Source organism: Eptatretus burgeri, chromosome 3 (genome assembly GCF_056783735.1).
Source record: "Eptatretus burgeri isolate ZD-2024b chromosome 3, Ebu_testis_v1, whole genome shotgun sequence".
Classification (NCBI taxonomy): Eukaryota; Metazoa; Chordata; class Myxini; order Myxiniformes; family Myxinidae; genus Eptatretus; species Eptatretus burgeri.
Genome location: NC_140963.1, coordinates 93,808,840 through 93,833,476, shown reverse-complemented (window position 1 = coordinate 93,833,476; position 24,637 = coordinate 93,808,840). Strand labels below are relative to the sequence as shown.

The 24,637-nt window shown below is 41.0% G+C and overlaps 1 protein-coding gene across 4 annotated transcripts in view; it reads right to left on the bottom strand.

Annotated features, from left to right (window-relative positions):
* SV2C (synaptic vesicle glycoprotein 2C) overlaps positions 1-24,637 on the bottom strand; it is a 143,693-nt gene that overhangs the window by 21,877 nt on the left and 97,179 nt on the right. For all 4 annotated transcript variants that reach the window (XM_085874555.1, XM_085874556.1, XM_085874553.1 and 1 more), the window contains 4 exons: positions 24,520-24,609; positions 12,473-12,583; positions 11,803-11,891; positions 2,664-2,828 (listed from right to left, as the gene is read on the bottom strand). In XM_085874555.1, the coding sequence (XP_085730681.1) occupies positions 2,664-2,828; positions 11,803-11,891; positions 12,473-12,583; positions 24,520-24,609 (455 nt within the window). The remainder of the gene's footprint in view (positions 1-2,663; positions 2,829-11,802; positions 11,892-12,472; positions 12,584-24,519; positions 24,610-24,637) is intronic.

Here is a 24,637-nt window from a genome sequence, read left to right as displayed (position 1 = left end):
TGGAGTCTGACGATGCCCTAAAGCATAAAGTAGTTTATTTGGATACCTTGTTCATAAATATGGCGATAGCACTAGTATGGAGGAGATCATTGATGATGAAGATGGTAATGAGGTGTCATCTGAGTTTCTAGATAATTTGAATAGAGGTGGGTTGAGTGTGCGGACTCTGTCAACCGTCTTTTTTGTACATAATGCCTATAATTTGTATGACAAGACTAAATTGCGTTTCCAATTTCATTTTGCTCAGCTGTTATCCTCTGTAGATGCACCTTTAGCTAGTAGTATTGCTACATGTACTACTTTAGCTAACATTCCATTGAAAGCTCATGTCCTCAATGTAAGTGACAAAGAAAAAGCTTTGGGATGCCTCAGGAGGCAAGAAAAGCTCTCCAACTAGTGATAGACATAGACATAGTTGTAATAGGCATCGTGTTGTGACATGCATGTAATGTTTATGTAATACGATATATGACAATAAATATCAAAGTTTGACAGCTCTACACACTTTCATCTTATTACAATCAGCCATCTCTCACCGTTTATGAGTTCGACACAAAAACGGGCAAAAAATACCAAAATTCAGTAATTTGACCTTGAAATATGACCTTTTGACCTTGAAGATGACCTCAGGTGGTGTTGAAAATGACACTATTGAACTCGCCGTCCTCAAAAACCCCTGGATGGATCCCGAGATCGTGTCTCTAGCCCTTCTTGAAGTCATTTTAGCCCCGGACTCAAGTTAATCCTTCAGACTCAAGTTACAAACCCCGAGCATGGGAGGTTCCAGTCCTTCTCTATAGGAGTATTTGCTTTGACACCAACTCTCTGGTTGTCTTTCTCTTGAACCTTCATGATGAACAGTTCAGCTTTATATCTAAACATTCCACTGACATGGCTCTTGTGCAACTCATTGATAAACTCACTGATTCAGTTTGTAACAAAATGTCTATTGCTGGCGTTTTTATTGATTCTGTCCAACGCCTTCGACACAATTGACCGTACAATAGTATTATCTCATCTAAGCTTGAATTTTATGATATCAGGGGTATTGCTTTGCAATGGTTTAATTCTTATCTCAGTAACCATCAACAATTCACGACCGTTAATAAGTGTGATTCCAGCCAGAAAGCCATTCTACATGGTATTCAACATGGCTCTATCCTTGCTCCTCTCCATTTTCTACTCTGTTTATGATTTGCTTTCTTCTTCTTCCCTTTTAAAATTTATATCATTTGCAGATGATACCACAACTGTATACAGCACTCCAATTAAACTTATGATTCCTTGGTCAATAGTTTAAACTCCAAACCAATAAAAGACCACCTCCTGGTTCAAAGCCAACAAACTTTCTTTAAAACATAATAAAACCAAGGACATGCTCTTTTTCAATTCAAATAAATCCCCAATTAGCATGAATATTTTTGAAAATTGATAATATGCCCATCGCTGAGGTTCACTCTGCTAAATTTTTAGGAGTCATCATTAATGATAAATTCACCTGGTCTGACCACATCTCCTTTGTCACGAAAACGGTTTCTCGTAACACAGGTGTTTTATCTCGATTACATTCATTTCTACCCTCGATCACTTTAATTCCTCTTTACGATACTATAGTTTTACTCTTCCTCATTTATTGAAATATGGTATGGTCATGCACAATCAACAATAAGCTTCATTCAGTCGTTGTTGCTCAAAAAAGATCATTGGGGATTTGTATCTTCTCTCATCCTCGAAACGACACTGCACCACTTTTCATTAGATGTTACACTCTCACTCTTAGCGATTTCAAAAAAAATTGCACACACACAGATATTATGCAAAAGTATGTCGATAATCGTCTTCCCTGCAAATTTTATTCTTGACTTCAATACACAACACACACCTCCATTCTCATACCAGATCCTGGAACAATTTGTTCTTCCCCTACACATGAATACTATTATACTCTGTATGCTCCATGAATACAATTACATTTTATGGTTGTCGTCTTCGTAACACTATTGACGGAGCAGTGAAAGCCCAGCCATCCGTGAATAGATTCAACTCTTCCTATAAGAACTTTCTCGTATCCCAATATGTAGGTCTGTAGTATAAAAAATTCCCCTGATGATGTTCAAACAATTCTTGTGTTTCATTATTTTGTCCATTCTTGTGTTTTCCTTTACACATCGTTATTTGCTCGTAGTTGGTCTGGTATTTGATAGTTTGCTGTTATAGGTGTTTCACCACAAGCTTTAGCTTTGTGGAAATGTCTTGACGCTCTGTGTCACACACGCACACACATGTAAGTTATTTATTTATTTTTACTCACCCTTGTACAGAGTATGGAAATAAACTGAAACTGAAACTGAAGATTTAAAAATGAGTTGCATACATTGCCCAGCTTTCCCTACATAGAAAGCCATGTTAACCAATCTATCTGTACTGCACTTGGCATAAAACAAGAGCCCTTCCTGCTCATCTCATCTGCGCTCCTTTAGAACAACCATGAAGACCTGGAAAGTAGAAATGTCATAAAGTAGTATTGAATGGAAAAAAATACTGAAAACCGAAGAGCATCTCCTCCATGGGAATGAAAATATTGATATCAAAAGCAAAATGCAAAGTTTGAATCCATACCTCTCTTGTACTGTATGCATTTGCCATTATACCTGCGGACATACCTGCCGTTTATGTATTTGCCATTTTTGTGAACTTGATTCTCCAGCGTGAAGTTGAAGTAGAAATTTTCCACTGTTTCTCCATCAAACCGGATCACTCTGGATGCATAATCCTCAGCCTGTAGTTGTTTTATCATCTCCGGAAACCAGACACTCAAGCCAAAGTATCTGCCAATCGAATCAGACAAACAATGCAAACATCACGGGGAAAAAGGTTGCAGAAACTTGCCAAAACAGAAGTACGAGTCGTTTTTAAGGTGGAGATCGTAAATGAGGATCAGTAAATTGTGTGAAAACGGGTACCAGTTGTAGTATAAGCTGGCACTATATGTTACACTGTAGAAATATGTACGTGGGATGAAAGAGATTAGGAGATTAAGACAGCTGGCCCTTCTTCAGCAACCTTTAGGTAACCAGCCAGACACTTCATTAATCAAGGTGGTGATTTGCCCAAAGGCAGTTCTGGCAGCACTATGTTAGTTAACTTGCAGTATAACCTCCAGCAGACCTGAGATGATGTGACAAGAAATATAGATCATCATGTCTTCAAACTGCGTCTGAAAACATCCAAATAAATCATATATGGTGATAGCAAACATAAAAGGGTCAGTTATAAAGCTCCTGGATAATTTCATATGATGAAAGAAATGAGGCTTGCTCCATGAATTAGTTACACTGGAACACACTGTTAATCATATCAGCTTTTCTGCAAACGTGTCCAGAAATATTTGAGGCTGAAAATCAGGCAATGAAATAGAAGATCAAGAAGGAACCCGAAGAAGTAAAGAGCAAAGATTGAGTCATCAGGAGGAACCTGGATAGGATTCTGGTTTCAGCCGCTACTCCACAACCTCCAAACCCATCCAGGTGTAGCCAAGTGAGCCTTACAGAAATATTTCTGCAATAATTTACTTCTCCTGAGAGAGATAGACAATAAAAGAGAGGAATAGAGAGAAAAGGAGATGAAATAGAAGAAAAAGCAAGAATTACAATAAATAAAGAGAATTGTGAAAAAATTTTTTTAGAAAGAAATGTGAAAGGAACAAAAAACAAAGATGTCAGGAATAACCCAGACAGATATATTTCAGCAGTTACTCCCCAGGCTCAAACGCAGCAACAGGTACAAGCTACCAGATGTCCGTTCACCATTGCAACAAATTCACCATTGCTCAATATCAGATGGCTGGCCTGCCAGTTCGTGCCGCATTGGCTCAAAACATTTCGTCAAATGACCCCACAAGAACATAGGAATATTTGGGGCTGTTAAAGTACGATAAGAAGAAGTAGTAGTAGTACTAGTTGTAGTGGTGTTGTTATTGAGTTCGAATTCGTCCGTCCCCCCACGCAGCGGGAGATGTGGTTTTTCAATTCATTGTGTGTGTGTGTGTGTGTGTGTGTGTGTGTGTGTGTGTGTGTGTGTGTGTGTGTGTGTGTCCAGGCCATAACATTTTTACCAATTGAGCTTTTGTCATCAAATCTTGAACAAACCTTTATTATGAGAAAATGGAGAACACAGATGAATAAAACATTCAATTTTTTTTGTTAATTGTTGTTTTCGTCAAGTGGGAGCTCGCAAATGAGGATATTTATGGACAGGCTTTGCATTGTGAGATGCTTTATAGTTTGACATTCTGACACATGCCATAGACACTACTAACGGATGTGCACAATGTACACTTGTTGTTCCACAACATCTCTTTGCACATGTTGAGGCCCTGGGATACTATCTATCACACCACAGCATTTGACATTGTACATTGACCACAATAATCAAAGGCTTCGATGGTATTCCATTGAAATGCAAAGGCCCTCTCCTGCTCCAACAAAGGGTCGACACTAAAAATGTCAACTATACTTTGCTTCTCACAGCAGATAGAACACCTTCATCAACCTTCAGTTGATAAAACCCATCGATCCACCATTTATTATTAGTCCCCCCCCCCCCCCATTTGCATTAATTTTAATATCAGCAAATTTTGAGATAGAATAACCAGAAATTTGCCAATTGGATGAAGTCTGGAAAATCTGTTTTCCTGTGTCTGCTGAAGGCATTTACAGTGATTATAAATGAAAAGTAACTAAATCTCACAACTGGAAAGACATGTCCCATGAATTTTGGGAAAACAGCACATCTTCTGCTGCTAATTGTTGCCTTGGGGAAAAAGAAGCAAGCCACTTCCACCTTATACTTTCATGAACTTTGCAGGAAAAAAAATTTAAATATGGAACTTTTAATTATATTTGCAATCAAATTTTACAGGTACTTTGCAGGTACTTTAAATTTTAATGACATTATCTCTGCAAGAAAATGAAATAAGCAATATGAGACTGGACTAATGAAAGCATGTTTGCTGTGATGAAAGATATTGAAACCAAGTCCAACCTCGAATGAAATGAAATTCATCAAATTGTAAAATTTATTCTCCTTATCTTTCTTTCCTTACTTGTAGAGGCAAGTAATTAAAATAATCTGTACCATCACTGCTGCATTCCTGGTGATAAACTCCCTTGGTGTGTCGTTCAACCTCAAACTCGCCAAATTTAAACGTTCGCATCGGTTAATCTTTTCACTGCTGCACCTGGGCTCAAGAGGATAACTTCGAGGTAGTGCACTCATTCTTTGAGTTGTCTCATCTGGGTTTGATTCCCAGACAGACTGTAAATTATCACCGTGGTGCTATGCAAGTAGAGTGGTTCCATCAATGGTTATGCAGTCTTTCAAAGGAAACATTAAGCTCTTGTTGGTGAACATTAAAGATCACAGGGTAATTTTCGAAAAGGAGTAGGCTCGTGTGTACTGATTCCAGGACAAACTCCATTTTCCTTCGCTAACTTATAAGGCAATGCTTCAGTAAAATATCAGTGAATCAGTAGTGATGCAACTGACAGACCAAAGTCTTCAAACCTCAAACTGACAACTTCACAGAAGATCTTCCAAAAACAACATTAAAATGTTCTTACAAAATCGAGGAAAAGAACATCTGTCAGAAGAAGCAACCAACGATGCGGACCTGTTCTTTTGAGATTATACAACATCCAAAATGTCGGCACAGTTGACACGGCTTGATCAATAGTATTCATCAAACCTCATACACCTGAGTCCCTTCCACCTAAAGTGGTTGTTTTCCACCAAAACCGAAAGTGGTTGTTCGTCCTTCCATATGTTTTTCCCCCAAAAAATGTTGCAGTGTAGAGTTAAAATCACTTAAACTACCCAGCTCTACCTTTTGAAGAATCCATGGACTGTACATATGAGGAGGACGCGCTACTGCCAGTACTCATGTCTTTGCCACCTGCCCCTGGGTCCTGTTTTAAAAGTACATGGTTGGAGTTTCAAACCTGGATGAAGTGGTTTGCATTTCAAATGCAAGAAGTCCATTGCGCCATGCATGGCAGCCTGTAATGATACAGGACTGCGTCAAATATGTGTTCAATGGAGGACTGCTGTAACTGTGAAGATTTGTATAACAGTGAATATCATCAACAGAACAGTATAAATAGTCAGAGAACATGCTGCGCTGGGAAAGATTTTAAGTGTTCCAATCAGAGCAAATACCATAAAAACTATATGTGTTTGTCCAATATCTACCAATTTCCTTGTCTGACTTATGTAAAGGTACACTGTTGTCCGTTGTTTATGATTGTCTTTGTCTTGCATGTGATTGGTGAACTGGCTCCTCACTGAGCCTTCGATCAATGTGGTACAAAAAAAACATAAACAAAACTGAAACTTATTACCGGAGGTTATGATTTTAACCCTGTTTGTTTGTCTGTTTGTCTAAATGTTTGTGAGCACGATATCTCAAAAAAGTTATGGATGGACTTGGACGAACATTTGTGGACAGGCTGGGTGTGTGACAAGGACAAATTGATGAGATTTTGGTGAGGATCTGGATACTAGAATTTTTAAAGTGATTCTTCACAATTGAAAGATGGGGCCAAAAACGATGTACTGTATCGCACAATATCTCAAAATGTTATGCATGGGTTATAATAAAACTTGGTGAATGAGTTGGGTAGGTGACAAGAACACGCCAAATATATTTTGGTTAAGGTCTGGATGCAGATTCGGCCTATCAATGGGATACAAAACGTAAACTGTTCAGCCTGGCAGAGGTATGTGCTCTACCAAGTGCCGTTGTAGTTTTAACTACAATTACTCTTGTGGTCCATGGCATCTTTTATACTCTATTAGCATCATTTTATACTCTATTACGAAATTGGAATGAACTGATTAACCCACGGAGTGCACAATAATGCAGGAAAATCTAATTTATGGAACATACATACATACTATAGAAATCCATCACATTTTCTTTTAAAGTATCGATTTTTTTTGATGAATCAAATCAGCATAACATCAATGATAAATGAAAACAAGATATCTGCTATTACAAAGTGGTCCCAAAGGCAAGCCTCCCCCAGCTTACCCTTGGCAATCACCTGCCACTTATTCTGTCCCACGATCCAATGAGGCATATTTTATTCGGACCACCTTAAACCTTGTCCTTCAACATTTATGGATCGAGTGTAAATTAAGAAATTATTTCCCCATCTACAATCTATCCATAAAACTCAACAGCATGAAAATCGGAGGAGAATTCTTCAAGGTATGATCAAAAAGGTGTGTTTTTGTTAATCAGGTCCCAATCTGAAAAAAGTAGGTCAAGAACACAAAACAAATATCAGGTGCATAACTTCAGTGCAGCAACACCATTATGATGCAAGAACTTATTGAATGGCCTAGTGGTCTTTGAGATTCCTCATTGGCAAATATGACCCATGCCAACAATCAGTTGTGTTTTTTTTTCAGACCGTCATTTGACCTTGACCTTTAACTCAGAGGGGTATGATGTAAAAGAAGTGTGATGTGTCTTGCTCTAGCAGTCTAGGCTATCTAGGGAGGGCAATTTTGTTGTGATTGGCCAAACCTTAGTCGGATTATGCTGAAAAATGTTTAAATGGCGACAATTGGTTCATGGCCTTATAACTAGGTCAAGGTCAAAAGATAAGTCCAACCCCACATATTGTGTATTCCTATTATTGATGATAAATTTCATTCTGAATTGTCCCCAGTTGGCTCCGAGATACAGCACAGCGATTTGGCAGAAACAAATGGGGGGGACCTAAATACTGGTTTAGTACTCATAGGGGTCTAAGATGTTGACCTTTAACCCAGAGGGGTATGATGTACGTTTTGCGTAAATGCGATTTGCTCTAGGCTATCGAGGGGGGGCAATTTCATTCTAATAGGACTAATCTTGGTCGAGTTATGGTGAAAAATGTTAAAATGTTTATAATTTGGTCATGGCAATAAAATTAGGTCAAGGTCAAATAAAATTACGTCAACCCGGCATATTTTGTATTCCAATTATTAAAGCAAACATTTTATTCCGAAAGTCCTCGTACATTGGTGGAAATAAGGGAGAAAAACTTTACGGTGGTTTCGTATTCCGAGGGGTGAAATACATTGACCTTTAACCTGCAGGGGTATGATGTAAATTAAAGGTAAATGCACCTTAATCTAGGCTATCTAATGAGAGCAATTCCATTCTGATCTGACAAACCTTAGTCAAGTTATGTTGAAAAATGTTTCAATGTCTAATTAGATCATGACCTTTAAAATAGGTCAAGGTCAATAATTATGTCAACCCTGCATCATTTCTATTCACATTGTTGATACAAAATTTCATTCCAAAAGTCCAAGCCAACTCCAAGATACAGCTTGGAAGTTTGGAGTGCAGGAAGAAAAAAACAAAATCTCTTTTTATTTTAATTGATGGTGATTTAGTACTCCTAAGGGTCTCAGAAACTCTGTGGTACCATTACAAATTGGTGGCGCAAATTGTAGAAAGAAACCCCACAACATCACAAAGAGTCCCCCTATCATATAGATTATAGATGGAGATTAATTTAAGAGAACAAAAATAAAGCTCTGGCATAACATAATCCCTGAAGGATAATTTCAACACGTTTTTTGGTAGCAACTCAGGCTTCTGAAGGAGCTTTGACATCCATTTGTCCATGGACATGGATTTGTCCATGGACCCTTATCCATAAAATGATACTCCCAAGCGTTTCAGGCTGCAGAGAATAGCCCACACAACATCTGACTTTTAAAACTGTGAACATCATCAACCGAGATGGTATAAATAGGCACAGAACAGTGCTCAGTTTTAGAGAATCAAGTGTCAGAGGAAAGAGTTAGTTTGCTGTCATAGATTGGTGCAGTAGTGGCCTGCAAAAGTATCCACCCCCTCCAAAGTTTTCACATTTTGATGTCACCTGAGCTTAGTTCATGATGCTTTCAAGCCAAACTTAATATATACTGTGGAGTCGACACAAACTACTCCAAAGTGATAAAGTTGAAAAATGCAGATAGAATGTGAATAAGTTTGATTAACGGAGAAAATCAGATGATTCTCAGTTGCACTGGTATTCAAACTCTTTGCCAAATTAATCCTAAATCACTTCAGGAGCAAATTCTTTGTTTGAAAGGTTACAATAAGTGTGAAAGGTATTACCTGTATGTAATCAGGGATTTAACTGAAAAATTAAGCTCCCCCATATATCCAGGGATTTTATGGTGCAACTCACTTGGTGCACCAACAAGGTAAACATGAAGACCAAGGAGCTTTCCAAAGAAGTCAGACATAAAGTGGTGGAGAAGCATCATTCAGGAGAGGGTTATAAGAAGATTTCAAAGTCACTCTTTATCCCTTTGAGTATGGGGAAATCCATCATTAAGAAGTGAAAGACATATCATTCCACCCAGACTCAACTCAGACCAGATCACCCATCCAAACTCAGCAACCGGGCAAGCAGGAAACTGGTTGGGATGTCACTGTAAATCCAACAATGACTTTGAAAGATCTGCAAGGCTCTTTGTCCGAGATGGGGGTCAGTGTTCATCCATAAACAATATCCCGTTACCTTCACAAAGCTGGCCTCCATGGACAGGTGCCAAGAAAGAAGCCATTGCTGAAAAAAAACTCATCTAAAAGCTCGTAATGAGTTTACGAAAAGCATCTTAATGGTATTGCAGGCACCTGGATAAATGTTTTGTGGTCAGATGAGACAAAAAAAAAATTGAACTTTTTGTTATAAATTCAAAATGTTACATTGGGTGCAACCAAAACACTGCACATCACCCAGTCAACACCATTCCAACTGTCAAGCATGGTGGTGGCAGCATCATGCTATGGGGCTGCTTTTCATCGTCAGGGACTGCCAAGCTTGTCAGGATAGAAGGAACAATGGACGGTACAAAGTACAGGAGAATCCTTGATGAGAACTTACTTGAGTTGGCCACGAATCTCAAAACTAGGTAGGAGATTTACATTTCAGTGGGATAACGATCCGAAGCACAAAGCAAATGCCACGCTGGAGTGGATGAATAAGAAGAGAGTAAATGTCGGTGCTTCCACCAAGTACTGACCTAATGGGCTGAATATTTTTTCAACCAGTGAATTTTGATGTGTACATGGTTTTTGCAGGTATTCCTGACGTGTAACCTCCTTCAACGATAACAGTGTGTAGTTTAATCCCTCCAGTTATGAATAAAAAAGTTCATTTGGAAAAAAATATTTCTACGTAATACGTCACCCTTACTATAATTCACGGGCCGGTGTTTGCGTTTTTTTGGCGGTGTGTTTATCACGCTACTCCTCCAACAGTTTGGGCCGATTACATCCAGACTTGCTATGTAGCAGCAGCATGATCCCAATTAATGTTTCAAATGTTTTCAAATTTGCCAGTGGTCTTAGGGGGTTTGAAGGGGGGGGGGGTAAGGGGTGACACAAATTCTATATGTAAATATGTATTGTCTCGCACCACCTGCGGGTAGGGCAGGGGCGGTGGGGGTATTACAAGTCTCCACCATTTACAGTACAGTATTCCTGTTACCATGTTTTCCAGTGTCGTAAGGCGTTGTGAAATATAAGCAGTAGGTATGGTCTTGCTTCATGCACATAACCTCATGGGTTTTTTAAATTTATTTTTCCTCCACAGAGCTGTCAGTTACCTATACACCGCCCAAATAAAGGTATGCATCAGAAGAACGTGTTGCATGTTTGGAACAAGATTGTCCATAGGACGGGTACTCTGCCATTTCATCTAAATGTGACTGTATTAGTCGGGGGTGAACACTTTTGCAGGTCAGTGTAACCTTACCAAGATTATTTTAATAATCCTAACCATCAACAAGTCATCCCTGCGAGGAAAATAATAATGAACTGGAAGAGTTTGAGTTATAGAATATGCACCACAATACAGTTCATGGAATACCATGGAAAAGTGGAATGATGTGTACCTTGGTGCCTCAAATTGTTGGGAAAAGGTTTTGTGAAACGCCAAGTATGTATGATAATTATCAAAGCAAAATAATGCTTAATAATTTTTGATGGACTTTGTCTTTATGGTATTGGTTAGCGATGCCCATAATCACGCGTCTCCAAACTTTAACGCCTGGCCTGAACATCAAGATGGCAGCAAATGAGAGAACAAAGAGGGTGGAACTGCGAATAATCATGAGATGTAGGGTCTGTGTAAACATCTATCCTGTTTAAATTTATGGACAGCTGGCTAGCCAGTATAGTGTTGATTGCCTGTCAAGGACAACTGGACTTGACTGGTGTAAATCATTTCAAGATGGACGTTTAAAGTGGACAGAACGAAGCACGTCCTGCAAGACCGATCACCTCGAGCAACAACAACACAACACATCAAGCGAATCGAAGATCTCACTTTTGACCAAAGAGTTCCGCACACCCATTATCTCCATCATTAAGGACAAGTAAATCATCGTGGGAAATAAACGTCAAGGTCAAATATGAAGCCCGGCCCTCGTCTCTTGATCAACGAAGGTTCTTCTGAATTGCATTTCGTAGTGATTCTTCTTGGATTACTTGTCTTTGAAAACCCATTTTCATGCAAACCAAGCAACCAACACTTCTTTGATTCTTTGTTCAGGCAGAAAAAAAAATTCCCTAATTAGTGGTCAGCTTCTGACATTTAATGAAGTATTCAATCACAGTTTAAAAGAACGTGCTTCTCCTCTTTGGATTGCCTGTACATCTTTCTATTACCCCACAATATTGAATCTTCAGCTTGTTCCAGGAATGCAAGTGTGACAGCAACTTACCCAAAGGCGAGTGTGAACCATATCACCATCAACATTGTGGTTGTTTTTTTCAGGGGGCCTTGAATGCATGACAAAAATGTAATCCAAATCTGTATGTGATGGGAGAGGGTTGAAAGAAACCAGTCATTGTTCAGATGTGACTAGGACGTGTCAAACGCACCTCTGCATGTATATGTAGACAGCCACTTACTGCATAAAAATACATTAAACATGTTTATACAAGTCAAGTTGATATAAGCTGCAAGATCTCTGCGGCAGATATGATTGGTCAGAAATGACCGAAACAACAACCATTCCCGGCGCAAGTGAAATCCTCAGATTGATAAAGTGAAAAGTGATTTGTGACAGATGATGTGTGATGAGGGATGAGAGAACAGTGAGAAAGATCAAGTTGGATTCAAAGTGGGAATGAAACCTTAAGGGATTTTTTTTACAATGATCGATAAAGCGAGAGTCTGTGTGAATGGAAAAGGAACTCCGCTGAAGTTGGGAAGAAATAAATCAAACAAACTAAGGCATTGATAGATGTGCAATGTAGAAAGTTACAGACAGCAAGCAACAAGTTTGTTTGCTCGAAAGAGCCAATACTATAGCATTCAAAAATGGTCATACAAAGACAGACAGACAAACTGATTAACATATAAGGTAAGTAATCAGTGGTAACTTATACCGAGCGTAGCATTGATGTGATGCGGAATATCCAACGGTGGTACCATGTTCTGGTGTCAGCCTGGACCTCAGGCATATTTCCTTCCTGTTTCACAACCTTTATCTGGGTCACCTGCACACCGAGCAACAGAAACAAGAGAAGTGTGAGTGATAACATAAAAGCTCCCTTGCCAGTTTAGAGCCAGCCTAAGGCTTAGAATCTTGGGCTGAACAAACAGCCAGAAAGCTGCACTACGCGAGGCAGTTTTAACAGCGAAATACAAATTCCACAAGCAAAGATCCAGTTACCCAACAGGTATCCCTGGTATACAGATACAGTTGCCAACATAGGTTTATTTTTTTTGTTTTTGGAAATCTAGGCTCATAGTGGAGCTCAACAATGGCAGCAGGTTCACAGGTGGATGGAGGATTGAAGAGGAGCAAAGAGACAAGGACTTCGCACATGAGTGGATGAGTGGCAGAAGGAAAGGGGCAGAGGTCCGTAGTAGTAAAAGAGAGCAGGGGTGGATATGGGGGGAAAGCTTGAGGTTATGATGGGCAGCACTCAAGAGACTGCAAGGAGGAGCATGAGACAACAGACACAGGCATTCGTTCTACAGATGAGAGAAATGAAGGATGAAGGAATGGAGGTGAGCATTCAGCTTAGAGATTGGGAGGGTAACCAGGTGTGGGAGTCTGTCGGAATGCGTGTGACCTGGGCATGTTGGGGACAAATGGAGGGATGAACGGGTTGGATGTGCAAGAAGTGAGGCAACATAAAACTGAGACTCCACCAACCTGCCTGTTGTTGAGCGAGAAGCAGACCATGAGACTCAGTCTCCTGTCAAGATATACCAATAAGATAGAGAGCCTCGGACTTGACCGCTTCCAAGAAAGTAAAATGCGTCAGTCCAAGGTGGGGATCCATAGTCCATGGTCCTGCAGGTTAAGGCCTTCCACCGTCTAATGACCCATAAGTGCCTCAGAATTGATTTACTTCTATTGAGAATACTGAGGTGTCGTCCTGCCTTAGAAACCAGACACCTTGAAAGATGAACATGAAGTATAGAGGGACCTTGTCTCCATTTTAAATTGTACAAAGCACTGGGGTGGACCTTGCGCTTCACAGGTCTCTCGGGTCTAAAATGATACTGGTGATACCCCAATAAGGGTGAAACCAGTAGGTTAACTGGTTTAATAGTGTTTGTGCTAATTAACGCCTTGTGGAATTTAATTGTTAATAACTAGTTGGGTGAGGAGCTGCAAAACGTCGACGGTCGCTTCAAGGATAGTCAAATTAATGAGGTGATGCTGAGCAGTTTGCACCACATTGTGACTCCAGGAGCGCTCTGACACCGACCAGTTATCAATCCAGGTAATTAACCAAGTTGAGTTCCCCCAGTGATTAACAATGAAACAAAACGGTTTTACTTTACCATGGCAGGACGGGGAACTGGTCGGATGCATGTTCTTCAGAAATATTAATTGTTTATCAAATCACAGGACAAAATAAATGGAGAATCCCACATGAAAGATGGACTTTGATGTGGATAACACAGAACAAATAACACTTAACAATACAAAGGAAACTTAAAGAACATGAGGCACCTCAACCACACAACTCGATTAGTCCAACCGAAAGAGGTTTACGTGAACAGCCCACAGGGCAGCAGCTCATAACACCACTGGCATACAGCTTTCGGCTCTTGGTGTGTGGTGGATAGGTGAGGTGAACAGGCAGGTGAGGGTGAGCAGGTACAGCACAGTCACCACCATGGTATTTACGAGCAGATCATGAAGACAAAGGATGACCCAGAAGAGGACGAAGACCCCGAGCTACCATTTTTCTAAGCCTTCCCCCACATGTTCCCACCTTCTCCTTCTTTCAATGCCACTCTCCGTCCACTCCAAGTCACGGCTCAATGATGTCCACCCCTTGGTGAAAGAGCATGCCCATTGGAGGGGGGTCCACTACATATTAATCCTCAGGTGGACAAGGTGGGCTTCGATTACAGGGGCGCTCCCCACCACTGATAACAAATAAGCATTAGGGCTTCCCAGCGAGCCAATTGCCTGCCCCGATGCAGAAGGTCAGCTACTACAAGGACATGTGGAGCCGCCATTTGCAGGGGAACTGCCATTTTACATGGCAGACTTGGTCCGGCCATGGTCGATTTTCAGACAGCAGGGAGAGACACCACATGAGATAACCTACAATATCTAAGCTCTAATATGGACCAAGCACACCTCTCCATGCAGGCAGTAAACCAGCCAACTATGCTCTAAATATTAGTTAATACCCGTAGTCATTCTAAACCGTATGCGAGCATATCGACCATCCAAAACCCTTAATTTTGTCTGTAACAATCCCCACCCTCGTGAACAGAAAGGTGTCGATGCAAATACAACTACAAGGGCACTCGGTAGAGCGCATACCTCTGCCACGCAATGCCTGATCCACGAGAATATATCGGGCCCAATACATTTTTGAAATATCATTCCGTATATCGTTTATGGCCCCATCGCTCAATGGCAAAGAATCACTGATGAAATTCAAAAATATTCTCTTATCCGGATCCGGTTTCAAATATTCGCCAAAATCGAATCAATTCGCTCTTGTCACACATCCAACATATCCAGCAAGTTTTGTCTGAATCCGTCCACAACTTTTGAGATATCATGTTACATGTCATTTTTGACCCTCTCTCTTAATGATGAAGAATCAATTGTAAAATTCTAGAATCCGGATCAAGATTCGAATCATCACCAAAATCTATTCAATTTCGTCCAAATACGTCCGCAACATTTTGAGATATCCCGCACACAGACCAACAAACAAGAAGAAGACGTCGTGCAGATCACGATACTTGCAAAATCCATAAAACAAATTTGACCTCAAAAATAACTGGCGGTTGAATTCAATGACCAAATATGCAACTCCTCTTCAAATTTCAAATCAATCAGATAAAAAATTGAGGGTTTTAGAAATATGGCTTATGTTGACCTTTTTGGCCTATGTTGACCTCAAAAATAATGAGTGTTTGAATTCAGTGACCTGATATGCAAATCCTCTTCAAATTTCAAGTCAATGAAAGGAAAATTGAGGATTTTAGAAGAAAAAAAATTTGTGTACACTGTCGATGCTCGGATGAGATCGATCACGAATACAACAAGGGGTGAATTATAATGAGGATTTATTTTTTTTTGCAGGATATCTCAAATGCCACCTTAGTTGTTGACATTGGGCCGATGTTGACCACAAAAATAATTGGCTGGTTGAATCCAGTGACCTGAAATATAAATTATGTTCAAATTTCAAGTCAATCGGATGAAAATTGAGGATTTTAGAAATCTCATCCAAGTTGTTGACCTTTGGCTTACGCTGACCTTTTGGTCCATGGTGACTTCAAAAATAATTCACAGTTGAATTTCGCGACCTGAAATATAAATCCTCTTCAAATTTCAAGTCAATCGGATGAAAATTGAGGATTTTAGAAATATGACAAATTTGTTGATTTTTTTGCCTATGTTGACTGTTTGACCTTTTGACCTCAAAAACAAGAGGCTTCTTGCTTTTGTCAAACTCTACCAGCTGGTGAAGTTTCATGAAGATCGTTTTAAAATTGTGACCTGTAGGTGATAAACAGACAGACAGACAGACAGACAGACAGACAATAACAAAATAGACTGACCGATATACTAGAAAATTCTTAATTTTTGCAAGTAACAAACAGACAGAGGGGTGAAAACATAACCTCCGTCCACTGTAATTAGGAAATATTTCTCTTTTGAATAATTATATTATCATCATCTTCATCACAACAGCAAACAATTTTAGTTCACTGCCGGATTCAGGCTTCCTTCATATTTGGAATACTTGACATTCTTGCCAAATACGTGTTCGTGAAAGATTCAGGGAAGAACTTGGGAAATTGCTCAGGGTGCATTTGCCTACTCTTGCCTATCAGGGATAACTTGCCTACTCTTCAGGAAAGACACCGTGGGATCATAGATAACACCAGTTGATAGTACACCCTCCTACCATCCGAGGGATGGCACACTTTGTAATGCAACGCTTTGCCTGCAAAACACAAAATGGACACACGATAGTTGGGTCGAAAATCAAATTCAGTTGAGATGAGTCCAAAGGCAAGTGCCTTGCCTTTTATTTTTTATCATCGCCGAAGGAGAGGGGATTGCATTGGGGTCTGTTTGTCAGTCCGTTTGTCTGTGTTTGTCTGCACAGAACTTTTGTATTTTTCTCTGCAACTGCTTGTCAGACAGATTGAGACGAAATTTTCACCATAGGAGCAACTACTCATGTAGAATGTTCTAATAGTAATTATGACATCATAGGTCACGTTGTGTGGCAGCCATGTTGGAAAAACCGAAAAACTTAGGGCCTCTGTATCTGAAACTGCACGAAGGAAAATAATTGAAACTTGGCACATGGCAAGTACTCCTCATTGGGAATGAGTGTGATTTTTATGACGTCATAGGTGCCTTTGTTATGATGTCACAATTGCACATGCATAATGCTGCATGTGATGAGTATGAAAAGTTTTGAGGGTCATCTAGCAATAAAATGGTCCACATGAAAAAAAACTTGATGACATCATTGGTCACATAATTCAGCAGCCATATTGCTTTTTTTGAACCGTCAAAAATCTTCTTCTCTGAAGTGGCTGAACAGATCGGGGTCAAACTTTAAATATATAACTGCCTATCCATGAGGAACAAAAAGTTCACATATATGATGTCATAGGTCACGTGGTTTGGCAGCTGTAATAGATTTACCCTAAAACCTATAAAAAAAATTCTTTTTCTTCAGAACGGCTAGCAGATTTCGGGGAAACTTCACACAAATGTTCCCCAAGCCATGGGTGTACAAGTTTGTTCAGCAATCATTGATAGGTCACATGGTTTGGCAGCCATATTGGATTGAAGAAAAATATTAATTAATGTTTTCTTTGGAACCACTTAAGCAATCGACGTGAAACTTTAAACTTATGATCTAGACGTGATGGGAAATACATGTTTTAAATTTCGACTCGATCTGATACGTTGTCTGGCAACCAGAATTATTTAATATTTTGATCGGAGTGCTTTTTTTTTGAATGAGGCTCATTTGGCTGTGCTTGGATGGGTTTGGAGGGAGAGGAGTCGCAGCTGAAATGCGATTCCTATCCAGGTTCCTCCTGATGACTTCATCTTTGGTTTTTTTCTTGTTTGGGTTCCTTCTGATGACTCCAATGCAGGACTGTGCCTATTTGGTCTTCCATTTCATTTGAATTGAATTAATTTTAATCCCATTCTAAATTCAGTTGAATAATAATAATAATAAAAAGTCATGGGTCAGGGTCAGGTGTCCGATCAAAGCGGGGTTGCATCAAAGCGGGACGTCTTGGTACCCGGTCATCACTCCCAGCAGTTATAAAGTGACAATTCCAGTTGTGTCTCTTATTAATTACGTAACACAAATACGTAATTAACAAAACACACGACTACACAAACGCCAGACAAAATACCCCACGCAAAACTACACAAACACCATACAAAACAAGTCCTGGTGAGGGTCTGCAATCTCTGATTGATCTTTTTGTTGTTCATTTTCATTTCTGTATACATAGTCGAGGCTCGTGGAATAGCGAGTACACAGGACGGATCAGAATGTGGACTCTCCTGAGAGTGGACACACAATTGTTTTTGACTTTTTGGAATGCACTGAGATTGCCAATCTGCTTGAATGAAATGCCAGACAAAAACTCTCTTGAAGACCTGGAGGGAAGAATGAGATTGAAGAGGATGTGGAAGTTCGATCCACAGGCAGGAAAAAAAAACAAGGAACAAATGAGTGGAGGTGAGCAGTGATCCTGGATTCAGGTAGTTTCACCAGAAGGGGTTGATTGTGGACCATGCAGAAACCTGGGGGGTGGGGGAGCATGGAAGGAGTAGAGGGTGCAAGATCAGAAAGTTAGTGGTAGAAGACAGAGAGACCACTGACTCTGTGATGGTGAAGTGATAAGCCCATATACTCAGCTTCAGTGTAGGATATTCCAATGATCTTCAGGGCCTTGGTTTCCATGGCATCAAGCTGAACAAGGTGTGAAAAAGGGTCCCAGCCCAGAGGGGAGAGCAGCACGCCATCAAGATGTGGATAAAAGCCTTGTGGGTGGATAGGAGTTCAGGTGTGCCAAGGAAGGACTTTGTAAGTTGGAGAATGCCCAGTCAGCAGCAGGCTTTGGAGGCCAACTTTGAAATGTGGTTTGCCCAAGAAAGATCATGGCTGATTGTGAGACCCAGGAGTTTGAATGGCTGAACTTCCTTAAGAGGATTGTAAAAAAAGTGGGTGCAGTGGGGGTGGGGGGAGGAGGTTGCCAGACGGTCCTTTTGGGGAGAGATAGTGAGAGTATAAGATTTATCAGGATTTAAATTGTCACGATCGAAGTGTTTAACCAGCTTGTATTTTCTTCAAGGTCTTAAGAGAGGGAAGAGGCTGTAGCCTGCCTGTCTGATGGATGAGGGATGTCACAGCAGAGGGTGGAGTCATCAGCAAATGGATAAAGAGGATTTTTCAGATTGTCTGATAAATCATTGGTAAAGATCAGGAATAGGATTGGGCCCAGAACACTGCCTTGGTGCACTCCAGCATTGACAACGAGAGGAGTTGAAACAATTCCATTGAGTGCCACAAGCTGGTTTAGAGAAGAGAGGAAGTCAGTAAGCCATGTGTGGAGTTGGTCTTGGATTCCATAGGCAGAGAGTTTGGAGAGAAAGGTGGGATGCCAGACTGTATCAAAAGCATGAGATACAGTATTCCCAGAGAGATGGCCCTGATCTCATGTCCATCCATTGTTGGGAGAGTAGAAGCAGCATGTTCAAGGTGGAGTCATCTGGTCTGAAACCAAATTGGTGATCTGAGATGTGGTTGTTGGAGAAAAGGAAGGATTTCATAATCAACTGTGATGATGAATTCCATGACCTCACTGATGATTGAAAGTAAGCTGATAGGTCTGAAGTTGAGGGGATCAGTTTTTGCACCTTTTTTATGTCCTGCAGTGATGTTGGCAGATTTCCAAGCAGATGGAATATGACCTAGCACAAATGATTGGGTGAAAAGAACAGAGAGGGGATGTAAAAGAGCAGCAGAGCAAGTTTTTAGGATACGCGAGTTGATGCTGTCACAGTCGCAGAGTCAGAGTTGAGGGTTGAAAGAACCTTCTCCACCTTCTCAGGTGCAAAAGACAGACTACAGGAGCAGTTGGGTATGACAGGGAAGGATGGGTACCGAACATGAGGGGTTGGGGACAAGATTTTTAAGCAAACAGAATTGAGGCATTTGGCCTTCTCATGAGCAGAGTATGCTGTGGTGCCATATGAAGAGTGGGAAGGGATGGAAGGTGGGCATACACCAGAGACAGACTTAACAAGGTGCCACCAGGTTTTAGTCATGAGACAAATTTGAAAGTTAATTCTTGAGGTTGGACAAATGTTGTTTTCTGGCTCTCCTGAGAGTGGAGACACACTTGTTTTGGCCTTGTTGGAATGCACTGAGATTGCCAATCTGCTTGAGTGAAATGCCAGACTCTCTGGTGTTGAGGCAGTTCTCTGAGAATAGCCAGAGAGATGTTGACTTTCACAAGCATTTGATCAGATGAACTGATTGGAGGAGAGGAAGAACAGGGTGACATTTGCAGGAAGTTTCTCATCACCAAGTCCAGAAAGGAGGATTTGCAATGAGGAGAAATCTGAGTTGGAAAGCTCAGAGATTGAGTCAGTCCCATGGAGTCACAGAAGTACTTTATTAAAATGCGATGACTGGTGAGAGAGGTACCAAGACCCAGCCTAGTTGCAGAGTGACACTTGGAATCACCCACATGTGAAGAGGAGAGAGTTGGGATGAGTGGTTAAAAGTTGGTCCATGTTGTTTGGAGAGAGAGAGAGGGGGGTAGATGGAGTCGACACTGTTAGGAGGACTGTAAGCCACACAGACAAACAAGAGATGGGAGCAGAAGGCACGTCGCAGCCAGAGGTACTCCTGGGGGTTGGGAGGTATAAGATCAGTCCAAGGGCAGTGGGAAATCGAGTTATTGATGTACGGGGCAACTCTGCCACCAGGACATGGTTCACGCCTTTGCATCATCCTGTTCGACTTCCTAATTATGAACATACTTCGAGGTATTCTACACATACCTCAGTCTTCTCAAATTAAGTGCATTTCTGACATTTATATTTCCTTATTCATTCTACAAAGGAACATGTTAGACAGACATAAAACAAAAGAGGCGCCTTGCCAAATATGAGTCGGTCAAGGAAACAGGAAATTAAGGATCTTCATTTCTTGGGAAAATGTGAAAAGCAAAAGAAAACCGTCTCCTTCATGCCTAAAACAACAGGGATGCGGGAGACAGCAGCAAACCCAAACAGGCAGACAATGAATTGAAGTGGAGAGGGATGACAATTAAGGCCATAAAACAAACAGTGCCGTTGTTTTTATGGAAGGGTGTTAAAATTCTAGGGAAAAGGATGAAAAACAAATAACTTTTTAAAGGATCATAAAACTGATGATACTTGACGTGTTGCCTAGCAACAGTGACACATTTTGTTTTGATCAAATTTAAGTCTTGGAGGTGCTTGTTTGTGCAGGAAGGACCACGCGTCAATGTTCATGTATGCCGAATGCCTTCAACATTTGATGCAAAACATTAGAGATGCAAAATATTTCTTAGAAATATCAAAACCGTAACTATTACAGTCAAATATACTTCCTGCAGGGGAGGGGAGTGGTGTGCATAGAGGGAGGGAGAGAAATCGAGTCTGCAGTTGATGAATAAATGCTTCATCAACTTTGAAGGACCAGTCTGTAAAGTAAGATGCGACTCGATACCCTGGCAGGAAAGGCGGGGCGAGACGCCCATCTCCTACCCATATGCACAGTAGTCACTTTGTTCAGTGTACTGAACCCATTTCATTTGATATCGTCTGTTATACAATCAGCAAGAGAGTTCTCTGGTAGTGGACATTCAAAATACTGAACATCTAATCAGGAACAAAAACGTTATGGGAGTGGGAGGATGTGGGACAACCTGTTCCACTTTTCATGCCAGCAGCATCTTTCCCAACATCACTGCACTCAACAAACCTCAAAACAATTTAATCAACAATATGGCCTTTAGGATGTGATTGGGAAGACAAACAAATCAGTTTCATGTGCTTGTCTAGTAACCTTCTGTTTACCTCTGCCACTGAAGGTGGACGGGGGATATGTTTTCACTCCCCCCCCCCGCCCCCCTACTTCCGGCCACATCTGTCTGTTTGTTTGTCTGTGAGAAGTTTATCTGAAAAAGTTGTGGACGGATTCGGATGAAACTTGGGAGGCAGGTTGGATGTTTAGCAAGCACTAATTGATTCGATTTCGATGAAGATCCAAATTCGGATTTAGATTTCCTTATTCATTCTATAAAGTGTATACAACACAATAAGTATTTGGATACGAGAAATTTTTAATTTCTTAAGTGATTCTCACTTAATTGAGAGATAGGGCCAACAACGATACATAGCACGATACTTCAATACGCTGTGGACGAGTTGCGACAAAAGTTGGTGGATGATTTGGATTGATGACAACTATTAGCCGATTCAATTTTTGGTTCAGGTCTGGTTGTGGATCCGGCGTATCACTGGGATACAAACCATGAACTGTTCAGCCTGCTGGAGGTATGCACTCTACCTAGTGCCGGTTATAGTTTTTAACTGAGATCATTCATCTGAATTTAGATCCTTAATTTGATAGGACGGTGCAAAGGTAGCACAATAAATATTAAACTACAACGGGAAAGCAATCCAAGTCTTGGCAGCTCAGCAGCAGCAAGCATGCCCCACCAACTGATCAATCCAGCCATCCTTGTTTTCCAAACCCCTGGGGTGACAGGATAGTTCAATGTTAGCAACATTGCCTTTGAGGTGTCCAGTCTTCTGGGTTCGATTCTCAGTCCGAGTATGAACTGTCCGATTCGTGCTTTGCGGGCAGGGCGTTGCATCACATAGTGCACCTTCTCTCAAATGGACACTAAAGCAGGGTATCCAGTCTGCTCGTATTATCCAACTTAATGGAACGTGAATACATCCTCAGCATTATGAGTAAAATGAATAATTCCCAATTATAAAGCAAGGAATAATGTCTATTTACAAGCAGTGTCCTATACACCACTTTCATATACAGCTCGGTTGGTCAAAAAATTTCAGATCTGATCCGAATCAGTGTTGCCACCTTGAGGTTAAAGTTAATATCAATTGTGTCTAACCCTTAACCAATAGCAAAGCTGTATACAATACAATAAGTATTTGGAAAAATGTATTTGGCAGCTTCTAAACTCGACAACTACATCATCCTCAATGAAGGCATGCCCCCTCCCACCCGGCATTCCGTTTGAAATGAAATTACTCCACATTCATAAAAAAATGAGTACAGTAAATCATAGGAATAATATGACTCGATAAATCTTCAACATTACATTGCTCATTCACAAACATTTAAAATCATTTCCTTCAATGAAATTGTTTGAACGCATATTATTTAGCACGTCTGGCTTGACGTACTCGTATCACATTTCCAGCGTAAGGTTTTGCTGTGCACTCCCAACTTGGCTTCATTGACCGCCTTGCTTGGTTGGAATTGAGTGGTCAAATTTACATCCCATTACGATTGTTTTGTACAGTCCGGGTACCAAGCAGGAATTGACCATTGTGCGTGTCCTTTGATGTGGTTTTTATTCAAAACGACCAAGCCGAGAAGAGGACCCTTTGGTTTCGCCTTGGTAGTATATTTGCGTTCATGGATGTGTTTTGTCAGATTAAACGGCTCTATTTGATCAAAGCTTCCATTCTGGCACGGTGTCAAGCATGGGGGTATGGGAGGGAATGGGACCTGTGCTGTGAAGCCAACTATCCTTCGGATTAGGACTGTAAGCTGGGTGTTCTGTTTGCATTTAAATTGTGAGGAGCCCACATTATCTTATGAAAAGAGTAGGCGAATTGTGTGCCGATAACCCTGGTCAAATTCCCTGCAATGCGTTGACTGTATAATTAGCACTACATGCAAAAGATGGAAGCACTGGAATCTGGATGTGTCGCAGACATGATGGGCCAAATGGCTTTTTCCTTCTGTCATTATTATTTGATACCTTGTGAAATAGTCCTTTGCAATTTCACTTCTCATCTGAATACTGTTTGGTTCTCCATTTCGCTCAGCAACTGAGCGACTCAACATTAATTCTTGTGACATGAAGCACAAACCAGAACAGCAGGCCCCTTTCTGTGCGACAATGTAATTTCAGCAAGTAATTGAACAAGTCAACATTGCTTTCATTCGGAAACACTGCAAATCGAATAGTGTGGCTCTTTTGCCTCTGCAGGTTGTAGCTAGCCCAACCTCTTCAAAACACCGCCTTGTGGCAGGTCTCACTGGGATTATTGGCCCAATCTGGGAGAATGAGTCACTCTTCTGGGTGGTGAGGTGCAACCTCTGCCACTCAAAAGGGGCTGTTTCAATCTGCAGGGATATCTCGTATCTCTCACCGTCACCGTCTGACGCATGTTGGGTGCCGCAGTGCCATTGTCCAGCTTGTTGTTGGTTGTGCGGCTGTTAGCGGCTCCAGCTAGGTGAACCCCAGTGCAGGACTGCTCCCAAACCACCAACCATGTGCCTTTATCCCAGTAAACTTGGGGGAAAGATGGCACCACCAGCTTCCAATAGGAATCCATGCAGTGCGGTGCGGTGCGGTGCGTGGGGAAGGGGGTCACTTCTCATGAAGCAAGCCACCACACGAGAGAGTTAGAAGTCTCCCCCACCTTAGTCCAGAAAGGGATCAGGGGTGGGAAGGGCCGACCCAGCACCAAATTGTGGTGGCTATAGGGCTGGGAGGGGGAGTGTAGAGGAGTGGTGTCCTCCTCCAGTACGACTTTCTTTTTCTTCCAATTTCAACTGCTGTCCTTGTGTAGAAAGTTTGACTTTTTATCCGTGACTATTTATGTGACCAAAATGGTCACAGAAAGTTTTGATCAACTTACGCTGAAGACTTTCTCCAACTTTCCCCTTGCTCTCATGTTAATATCATGGACTTGCTTCAGCACCATCCATGCCTCATCATGTCTTCCCATCTGTGCAGCACATGGTATAACACGCAAC